Source organism: Physella acuta, unplaced genomic scaffold, assembly GCF_028476545.2.
Source record: "Physella acuta isolate Inbredline_101_S28 unplaced genomic scaffold, ASM2847654v3 ptg001649l, whole genome shotgun sequence".
NCBI classification, from domain to species: Eukaryota; Metazoa; Mollusca; class Gastropoda; family Physidae; genus Physella; species Physella acuta.
Window position 1 is genome coordinate 22,771 of NW_026733163.1, and position 11,471 is coordinate 34,241.

At 37.8% G+C, this 11,471-nt stretch overlaps 1 protein-coding gene across 1 annotated transcript; it reads right to left on the minus strand.

Annotated features, from left to right (window-relative positions):
* Nucleotides 1-1,527: 1,527 nt before the first annotated feature.
* Nucleotides 1,528-10,861, minus strand: LOC131929555 (chymotrypsinogen B-like). The gene is made up of 5 exons (XM_059285823.1): nucleotides 10,632-10,861; nucleotides 8,980-9,098; nucleotides 7,973-8,152; nucleotides 6,797-6,949; nucleotides 1,528-1,854 (listed from the first exon to the last, which is right to left on the minus strand). The coding sequence occupies exons 1-5, from the start codon at nucleotides 10,859-10,861 to the stop codon at nucleotides 1,676-1,678; spliced, it is 861 nt and encodes a 286-aa protein (XP_059141806.1). The 3' UTR covers nucleotides 1,528-1,675.
* Nucleotides 10,862-11,471: the final 610 nt, after the last annotated feature.

An 11,471-nucleotide genomic window follows, 5' to 3' on the forward strand; every position in this document is an offset into this window, starting at 1 on the left:
GCCAAGTTCAGATAGGCAACTTTATCATTCACATCTAAAAAACAAAAAAATTGAAAACAAATATCATTGACATATTGGTCTAGTACCTGTACCACCCGCATGAGAGCGGACTACGCTACAAACTTAGCTATTTACTCGTGACGTCACAAATGAACATTTATACTATACTTTTGAGTCTCCGCGCATAGATCTAGATCTAAGTCTAGTAGTAGAATCTAGTAACTTTCAAATTAAAATTTATCTTAAATTAGCCAAACAAAGATTTATATAAAATAATTAAGGCCTGAAATAGATTCTAGATGTATTAAGGCCTGAAATAGATTCTAGATGTAGAATTTACATTAAGTCTAGATCTAGAATTTACATTAAGTCTAGTGACCTAGATCTAGGCTAGATCTAGATCTAGGCTAGATTCATAACTTTCCTTCGACAGCTGATCTTTAGATCTAGAGAAATTTATTGTAAAACTAAATGAAAAAAGACAGTTTAAAATTGATATAAGTGTTGGAACGTAATAAATACAGCAAACGGACGTATTGTTAAAGTTATGACCGACAGAAAATTAGATTTAGAACGCGTTAAACTTTTGAATGGGAACACAATGTTCTTCGATAGACGCCGCCATTTTATTCCAAAATTCCAGTTGCATTTCTCTCATTTTTATGTGAAATTAGATATTAAATTATTAGTTTTGTAACTGAAATAGCAATATTAACAGAAAGTGATATTTCAACGCCTAGCTTTGTAACTGCAACAATGATTACAATTTTTGTCAACATTTTATAGTCTTTTTTATTTAAATCTTAAAGAAATTAGTAATAATTAATTAATAAAAAATATTTCTGTACATAGGTTATCCAGTTTAAAATTGAAAATAAATTTATTGTAAAGGGGAACAATCATTAAATTGTTTCACGCCTCTGATAACGACTACCTTAGTCACGCTTCTAATAACGACTACCTTAGTCACGCCTCTGCACAAGTCACTCAATGTGTTTCCTCAAGGTGGTTGCTAGCGTGGTTGGAAAGGTGGTAGTAAGGATGGTTGGTTGGATGGTTGGACGGATGGGTGGAAGCTTGGTTTGGAAACGGGGTTTGGTAGCGGGGTTTGGTAGCGTGATTAGGATGTTATACATTACTACTTGTTTCCATTGGCTTTGAAAATTTACTTTGTCAATCAAATGCATGTTTACAACCATTCGTTATTTGAATTAGAAGACGCAAAATTATCTGTGTGGAAAATTTGTTGGGCTTCCACTCATAAATAAATCTAAGGGGTGGCTGAGAAGGGGTCTATGTCTACGTGTCCATGGCCATGTCAATGTCTATGTCGATGACCAAGTCTATGTTCATGTCTATGTTCATGTCTATGTCTATATTTAGCAACCTATACAAAATCCACAGTCTTATACAAACTAAATCTATATAGGATGAAACAAAGTAACGTACACTGTTTTAAATATAAACAAACTATGAGAGCTATTTTGATTTATTTAATTTATTTAGAATCCAGTTTCTATAGGCATAACTTTTCTCCGAATAAAAACCTCAATGACATTTGTCGTAGAATGGAGAGGCTGCTATTTTTACGAAATTAGTTGAATGGACGTTTATCTATAAAATATGGAATCAATTTTTTTTTTAAATATAACTTTATTTTTAACACTGTGAAGGTTCATCTAATGAACCGAGGACGTGGCGGTAGAGTTCTCTCGGCTTTATTTTTCCCATATATTCTGATCCTCGAAAGAATCCAGGCGAGAAACCTGACAACCTTGGTGAAGAAGGCGGTACGAGGGATCTTACAGTCGTTGTTACTTCCATACGATGCAATTCCCAACACCTCGTAGAAACCTATGTATTCAATGAAATAGATAGTACAATCAGTAATACGATGTCAGTCCCAACACCTCGTAGACAGAGTTTCTTCCAGGCATCTCTTCGGGGGGGACGAAGCCCCCCCCCCCCCGAAATTTTTTTACCGCCCCTCCCCCCCCCCCGAACGAAATGAAATTTATATAATTTATTTAGAAAATATATAATTTTAACAGTGTCCGCCCCCCCCCCCCCCCGCCGAAGAAAGTCTACCGCCCCCCCCCCCCCGAAAATTTCAAGTGCCCCCCCCCCCCCCCGGAGAAAAAATTCTAGAAGAAATACTGCTCGTAGAAACCTATGTAGAAAATAGAAAGTACAATCAGTAATACGATGTAAGACATTGTGAATGGACCTAAATGTATGGAATGAGTTTGAGAGTATGTGTGTAGTTGAATAGAGTTAATATAGTTGTGGATGGCTTGAGAGTATGTGTGTAGTTGAATAGAGTTAATATAGTTGTGGATGGTTTGAGAGTATGTGTGTAGTTGAATAGAGTTAATATAGTTGTGGATGGTTTGAGAGTATGTGTGTAGCGATATTAATAAAAGATTATGAATGCATGAATAAATAAGGATGTGACGTCGATATCCAGCGACTATATCGGGTCTCTCATCGCCCATTGATTCCCGTCAAGGTTAGAACTACGGATGTGGCCGTTTTCATCTTTGGTTCGTGCTGAGCAGTAGTCCAAAGGCTGGCATTTATTTGATGTCCACAGTTGTTTATTATGACGTCATCGCCACTCGTCCCCGACCCTCTACAATGGCCGTGCTGTTTTCGTCGTTTATGCAGATTTTCTTTATGACTGATGATTAATTTTCGGGTTTCTTCCTACATCGTCAACTGTTCGTCGGAAGAGTTTACGTCATCACCCTCGTCTAACCCACATCGTCGTGATCGGCTGAATTGTTTGGCCTACATGTTTTGATGACGTCCCTGACCTTCATCATGTCAAATTTCTTTGTGGTTGACTTTGTCGACAGTGCAGACGAGAATTTTCTTCGTTTGTTCAACCCAGTATTGGTCGAGATGAATTCCCGAACTACAAGAACTATATTATCTGCCTGGATTCTCGAAGTACAAGTCGACGTCAATCTGCGTCACCAATCCAGTGTGTGTGACTGACTTGGACTATACCAGCATGTGTACTACAAGTCATCGCCTGAATCTGATGTGGCCTATGGAGTGTGGGATCTGGAGTTGTCATGAAGACCTGACGTCTGGGATTGTTTAAGTTGAGTACACCTCTTCCATTTTTTTTAGATACTAAGATCTAATACAATTTTTTTGTTGTTCATTTTTAGTAATATTTGTTTAGGCCCTACTGGATATAAATTTTTTCCCCAACATCATTGATGTAGATCTAGAATCCAGTTACCAGTGTCATAGTTCACACTAATTGTGTAAAATTTCATTTGCCCTGTAATTTAGAATCTAGTTTTATATAATATTTAGAAGCAAATCTTGTAATAATTAGGACAACTAGACACTATCTACCATCTATATAAAAGTCGGTCTAGATCTGGTGAATTATAGTGTAAGATAATAACAACCAGTTACTGGTTCACTAATGATTAGTTTCAACAATACCTGTTAATTAATATTGGTAGATCTATATGGTTTTACTCTCTCCAAATACCATCATGGAGATAGAGTACTGTATTTTGTCATTATGTATATAATTTTGGTGGTAGTTATACTGTTTACTATACTTTAAATTTAAATGTATAATTAACTTGCCTTATGTTAATTACAATTAACCATTCTCATTTAGGGAAGCGCCTTAGAGAGGGCGTTATTGAAATATATAGCGTTAGGTTCCCCTTATGTGCATGGTTGTAATATGTATTGACTATAAGTAATTTGTTACTTTGTTAGTGTTAGGTTTAGGGACTCTTTGGTGTATTACATATGATATCAATTGAGGATATATTTTCTGATTTGGTTGTTGGGCCCAGTATTTTTCCTGTTTCCCGTGTAGAGTAGTTGATTTTATTGTCACCCATTCATGCTGGATGCTGTCTGGTTGATACGTAACTTAGTTATATGATGGATAGTGATTATGGTTATTTGGATCTCGATGGTTTGCCGAGATATTTTGTTTGTCCCGGGGTCATGGAAAATTGTCCTCCATTAGATATTATATTTCTATACTAGAGATATAGCAATATGGTGGTATTTTAGGTACAATGTGCTAAATTATTATATCCTAAGAGGTTTGATTTTCTTGGTTGGATAATGAACCCATTAGCTTAGTGTTGTTGTTTTTTTTTTTTTGGAGATAATTGATCTTCGCTAGATAATGATTTTGTTTTGCGAGACTGAGGATGCAGTCCGCGTTATTTTTTGGTATCTCGAGGTTGTGCCGAGTACCTGGTTGTTGTGTTTGGGGGTTCACGGGAAATACTCCTCTATGTGATATTGTACTGGCTTATTGGAAGTGTTGATGGTTCTAATTTAGTTCATTGGTGTACTCCATTGTATAGATTAACTATAATATCTTTAGGTTTAATTGGTTTAAATATGGAGTGTTGGTATTTGCTTGGACTGTTGATTTCCTGATTGTTGGATAGTAGTTTTATGATGCTTGGGAATCTATTGAGTTATATGATATATAGCCAAATCGGATTGATTTTAATTAATAGTTGCGATTTAATTTTCACATTTTAGAAACCATGTACTTTGCTATTTGGTTGTAATATCATATTGTAATAACAGGAAGAGGTGCTCAACAGGGGTACTTATATATTAAACATGGATTTTAAGATTTGGGAACATGCTGGTCCTGGATTATTTTTCTTTTAGCTTGTGTTGATGTCCAGAGACAAGAAACCAAAAGATGTGGGTGGACAAGGTGTTGGTTGGGACCAAAAGATTTGTGTGTTCAGGTTGACTGACGACGGTGATGAAGAACCATGGACCACAGAACATTGTCTTTGTTGCATATTGCATGTATATATGTAGCATATTGTATGGATGCATGTCTTATGAAGTTGAAGCTGAAAATAGTTTGATAGTTCTGGTATGTATTTTCAGCTGAAGAAAGGAGAGGGGTATGTTGTGAATGGACCTAAATGTATGGAATGAGTTTGAGAGTATGTGTGTAGTTGAATAGAGTTAATATAGTTGTGGATGGCTTGAGAGTATGTGTGTAGTTGAATAGAGTTAATATAGTTGTGGATGGTTTGAGAGTATGTGTGTAGTTGAATAGAGTTAATATAGTTGTGGATGGTTTGAGAGTATGTGTGTAGCGATATTAATAAAAGATTATGAATGCATGAATAAATAAGGATGTGACGTAAGAGGGAATGTTTTCGTTGTTAGGAAGATAGTTGAAAGTCAGTCTGCGTCTTGTCGTCGTCATGTGAGGTTGTGTTAGGAAGTCTTCGTCCTGTGTCTGCTGTTGATGTAGCTGTTTATTATATGTAATAAAATATAGAAACATCGTGGCGTCGTACAGTGTTCTCTTTTTGGATCGTCGTCATCTATTGTTCGTCACGTTCAGCGTCGACCCTGTACCAAAACTCACTTCGCAACACTTAGGTTTAAGAAAAAAAAACATAATAGAAGTTTTTCTAGATATATCTAAAAAAAATATTACCATCCTAACGGCAGAGCCTATTGACGGGGTTAAATAATAAGAAAGCTGTTTTGTTCACGTAGACTATTTTTACAGCAGGTATTTAATTATTATGTATTATTTTTACTTTCTCGTATATACGAAGTAGGCCCTATAAAGAAAGTCTTAAAAAATCGAGATTTTTACACATCTCGACGTTTTACACCTTACTGGTACGGAGAAACATAATTTTGCAATCTCGTCCGTATGTCTGTGTGTGTGTGTGTGTGTCTGTCTGTGTGTGTGTGTATAAACACGATAACTTGAGTACCGTTACAGCTAGGTTGATGAAATTTCATATATAAGTATTTTATCAAAATCGTAGATCCTTATCAACTTTTGAGCGATTCCCGATAACCGGAAGTGGTACTTTTTCTGCTTTGAATTTTTCAAAAGCCTATAACTTAAGTACTATTTCAGATAGATAAATGAAATTTTACACGTAAGTAAAAGATCTAATCCTCTACTTTCTATCAAATTTTGAGTAATTTCCGTTGACCAAAAGTAGTAATTTACGCTATTTCTGATTTCTCAAAAACGCATGGAAATTTATAATGTGCTAATAATAGTCTGCACTATTATGCACATTCCGTTTTTAGCGTTCGCTTGGTGCGCAATTCTTTTTACTATGAGATTCTATTCTGTTTTAAAAAGTTTAAGCATTTAAAATGGATTAAAAATCATAACTATATCCCGAGTTCCCATCCCCTGTTGTTTTATATATGAATATTCGAGAAAGTTTAGGGGAGATCACTCCCGGTTTATTTTTATTCGTTCTTAATTAAGTAGAATGTTGAACGTGATTTCTTCCAACACATTTAAGTCTTACGTTTCAACTTGTTATGCGCCATATAGGCTGTTGATTTCGGCCTTTTTTTCCTTTATTTGTACACCAAGAAGAAACTGTAGAGCAGCGGTTTGTTTGATTTTGGTGTTGTCTCTCCTAGATAGGTTGATGTCACAGATAATGGGCCTCATCTACCCGGGGTTCAAACTCGGGACGTTTCGGTTTAGCAACCATGCGCTTTATTGACCCGACCACGCCGGTACTATTATTTTATATATTTACTGACTGATAATCGCTTTTAATTTTTTCTACATACTTAAACAAGGGAGAAATTAAACTATGGGGAGAGAGCGCGAAACTCCATCCCCACATTTACCCATTATAGCACCCCCCCCCCCTTCTCAGGTCGTTGTTCTATGCAACCACACGTTCATTAGCCACACTAATCAAATCCAATTAACCTTTGGTATTGACAACCAGACGCCAATTAGCAAAACTAATCAAATCAAACTGACCTTTGGTATTAGCAACAAGCGGCCCACCACTGTCGCCACTGCAGGTAAAAATAGACCCCCTGACACAGATCATGCTCTGACTGTCGTAGTTGGATCGCTTACACACCTTCCTGGGGCTGAGTGACACCCTGGCTTCCTGCAGAATTCTTGGTCCTTGTAACCACAGCAAGTAGAAAGCGTTTAATAGGTCTGAATACTCCCAACTCGGATGGGTACCTGACACACGTTAGGGAAAGTAAAGGCGGCTGGGCATAGTGCTGACCACACTATCTCTTCATATGCCGAGGTCACAGAAACAAGTGAACTCTACTTCACTTGCAATATAGACCGTCAGGTTTGAAATGGAACTTCACTTTACTTTTTAACAATGTATATCGTGTTAAAATAGTCAATCTGTCAGTAATGAGACCATCTAGGGCAGTCATAGTAATGCCATCTTAAATTAGGACAAGTAAATAACAAAAGGAGGGCAGTAGAGTTTACCTGCACGGAGCATCAAACGACTGATGTGAAAGAAAAGTAGTAACTAATTTTATACGATACTTGGCTAAACTAGTTTTTCTTTAACTTGAGGTAGTAAAGTAGGCTGTTGTTTGGTGCTAGGGCCTTGCCGTGGCTTGGCATCTTGTGTACCCCGTCGACCTACAGAGCTATACCAGCGGGAGTGTTAACTCCTGGCAGGTTCAACCAAGCTGGGAAGGTCTGCGCGGGTAGGGATCAGACGAAAGCTAGCACCCTGGTCCTCCAGGTTGGGGGTTGAGCATAAGGTCAGCAACCTTATATCGTAAAAAACAACTCGCTACAGAAACGCAGACAAAGAGAAATACAGACAGCTCGGACCAGGGGAAAAATGGATCTCCCGGTGGAGAATTTATGAAGCCGGGTGGTACACCAAGAAGACCAAGGACAGTTGGAGAGACTAGGCCAGGACAGAGGCGCATCGAAAGCTCTTGTCAGCGGTCTATGTCCCAGGAGGGGCGACAGGCAAACCTATCTACCAGTAAAGTAGGACAAGAAAAGAAATAATGAACACATTGAAGTAGAGTGTTGTGTGCAAGGGGAAACAATATATCGATTTTGATTTCCATTTTTTTTTAAAGTCGTCCAATAAACTTTATACTCGTTATAACTCTAATTCTAACCATAACTAACAATATCCCTAAAAGGGGAGCTTACTTGTGACCTTATTTATTCGTCCCCATCCAGATATTGTATATTGTTGGCCAGTGTTGTAGACAGTGTCAGCATCAGGCAGACAGGCAGGCTGGACGTAGTTGTTGAACTGGATCCCACGGCCATTCTTCAACTTGAGTTTTATCAAGGCGATGTCGTTCTTCAATTCTAACTTCCGTTTGGCTAACAGAGAAGGGAAAATGTGTTTAATAGTATATTTTTTAACTGCTGCGATCTTTGAGTTCGCATTTTAGTACGCGAATGTAAGTTTACGATATTACTCATTTCAGTCTACAAGCAGACTCGACATAATTACCATCATAATGGACTCAGATATTGTAAACATGAGCTAATTACCACCATATTGGACCAAGAAATTGTAAACATGAGCTAATTACCATCATATTGGACCCAGTCGATGTAAATATGAGCTAGTTACCACCATATTGGACACAGTGTAAACATGAGCTAATTACAATCATATCAGACCCAGTCGATGTAAAGGTTATCACTTTAACCGTGGTTAGTTACAACACCTTATGTTAAACTGCCATGACCATAGTTAAACTTTACTCCATCTACTCTACTGACCAATCCATTGTAGCTTAGTTAACTTCGTGAGAAACTCGAACCTTGGGGTTCCCTAACCCTAACCCTAACCCTTGCCCTAACCCTAACCCTAACCCTAACCCTAACCCTAACCCTAACCCTAACCCTAACCCTAACCCTAACCCTAACCCTAACCCTAACCCTAACCCTAACCCTAACCCTAACCCTAAGCCTAACCCTAACCCTAACCCTAACCCTAACCCTAACCCTAACCCTAACCCTAACCCTAACCCTAACCCTAACCCTAACCCTAACCCTAAGCCTAACCCTAACCCTAACCCTAACCCTAACCCTAACCCTAACCCTAACCCTAACCCTAACCCTAAGCCTAACCCTAAGCCTAAGCCTAACCCTAACCCTTGCGGAAGGTTTAACTAGCAGAAAAATAATGTTCAAGTTACTTTGGTGCTTGAAATAATTTCTGTGTATTATGATCTGTTCTACTTGAAACTTTTCGTCTTCCTCTTCGTCTATGGTTTGATCACGGTCACCAACAACTACGTCATATTTGCTCTTATTGCTGGAATAATAAAAAATGAAGCAAACATAAAGCGGGAGTGATTTCCCTTTACTTTCTCTATTTAAAATCAGAGGCGTAGCGAGGGCGGGGCGAGGGGAGGGAGTGCAAAACAAAATTGAGAAATTTACTGAAGAATATGACTTTTTGCCAATTCAATTAATAATTAATTAAAGTTAAATATTCTTTTAAGTACAAATCTACTGTCATAACAAAGGGGTAGGGGTGATACCAAGATGTAAACGTGCTAACTTTGTAAAAAGCAATGCTACATACAACTGTAGTATTAGCAGACTATAGATAAACATCGTTACCATTAAGTCTGTAGTGATTAAAGCTTATAAACATACATGTACGCGTATGTGGCATCTATTTAGGTTATAGGCCTATGTGAACCATTCACGCACACACACACACAGACCTAGTGTAATGACCGCTCTCCGACAGCCGCGGAGGGAGCGGACACCCCAGGTTCGTTTGGGATGGCACTGACAGAAGTCATACTAATGGAATCCCAACAACTTGCCGTGAGCTCGTTAATGCTGTCTAAGGGTAAAACACGACAAATCGAAGAGACTCAACACGACTTAAAACTGTCAATACCCATTTAATAAGTGTACAAGACTATGACACTGGGTTTGTACAAAATGTACAGACTTAAAGAGTACAATCAATAAACTCAAAACTCCAACTTACAGTTAAAGAAAATCACAATATATCACAGCTGTGGCTTAGTATATTAAACACCATTAAAGAACATTACTTGACACAACTGAATGGCATTATAAATACCACAAATATCAATAAGAGACATATTGCCTCTACAACAATAGAAAACCAAATAAAAGGTCAACCTATCACCGATGTGACAAAGGGTGCAATTGTACACCAGAACAAAATATCAGTAATACTACAACTTGTCACACAATACCTTATACAAAGGTGATAAAACATTCCACAAAACTACTCTACTGAAAAATGGCGCCCAAACATACGGCAACATCTCTCTCGTATCCAAAGGTCAATCTGGCTGCCCCTAAACATGAAATGTACCAGATTAAATACAGCTCAGTATTAGGGGAAATCACTCAAATGTCTTACGACTATTGGTTGAAGATCTGTTAAGGATCCTCACGGTCGCAAGATCATTGGTCCAGGGTCTGCTAGGGAGTAAACAATCCATTCACATGACGTGACGGAGTTCAGTTGACCGATGCGTACCGGTGAACTAACAATTCTCCCAAGGTCAATCACATAACTCAGGGGACTAAATATAAATAAAGCAAAAAAGACCTCAGTAGGTCACACTAGCGATGCCACTGTTTACAACAGAAGTGATTTTATTTGACCTACACACAAATTCGTAGAGCAGGCAAAGTCTACACAGATAATTAAAGGCCACAATATACAATTTTCTTGTGACTGTTAAACTCTAAATAATATATTAATAATATCGTTGTCAATATCTGCGGTTCTGTTGCCGTCTTGAAAACTTTAAATTTGGTTCTGGCTAGTCAATGTCGCAATCAAACTTACAGACAACAGTGGGCGGCGGTCAGTATCCAGTGCTCACTTAAAATAGTCCCTCCACACGCATGTTTTCCATCTATCAACAGGTTGGCTTGCCAGGGATTCGATCCATGCTCAGCGTCGTGACCTCCTAATATTTTTGTAGATTTCTCTAGAGAGCCCGTGCCACTGAGGTCTTTGTCCGAGAATAAAGGTCGGGTACCACAAGTATAACTCACATCTGTAATGTTGTACATGTATTTAAAAAAAAGGTTGGGTACTATAACACACATCTGAAATGTACATGTATTTAAAAAAAAGTTTGGGTACTATAACGCACATCTGAAATGTTGTACATGTATTTAAAAAAAGGTTGGGTACAATAACGCAGATCTGAAATGTTGTATATGTATTTTAAAAAAGGTTGGGTACTATAACGCACATCTGAAATGTTGTATATGTATTTAAACAAAAGGTAGGGTATCATAAGTCATCTATCAACAGGTTGGCTTGCCAGGGATTCGATCCATGCTCAGCGTCGTGACCTCCTAATATTTTTGTAGATTTCTCTAGAGAGCCCGTGCCACTGAGGTCTTTGTCCGAGAATAAAGGTCGGGTACCACAAGTATAACTCACATCTGTAATGTTGTACATGTATTTAAAAAAAAGGTTGGGTACTATAACACACATCTGAAATGTACATGTATTTAAAAAAAGTTTGGGTACTATAACGCACATCTGAAATGTTGTACATGTATTTAAAAAAAGGTTGGGTACAATAACGCAGATCTCAAATGTTGTATATGTATTTTAAAAAAGGTTGGGTACTATAACGCACATCTGAAATGTTGTATATGTATTTAAACA

Bases quoted from the DNA above. Each gene is read 5' to 3' on its own strand.
- LOC131929555 (XM_059285823.1), bottom strand. From the start codon at position 10,861: ATGTACAACATTACAGATGTGAGTTATACTTGTGGTACCCGACCTTTA. The intron at 9,099-10,631 runs GTAAGTTTGATT...TTATTATTCCAG, and splicing joins ACCGCCGCCCACTGTTGTCT to CAATAAGAGCAAATATGACG. The intron at 1,855-6,796 runs GTCAGTTTGATT...TTGAATACATAG, and splicing joins GCTTGTTGCTAATACCAAAG to GTTTCTACGAGGTGTTGGGA.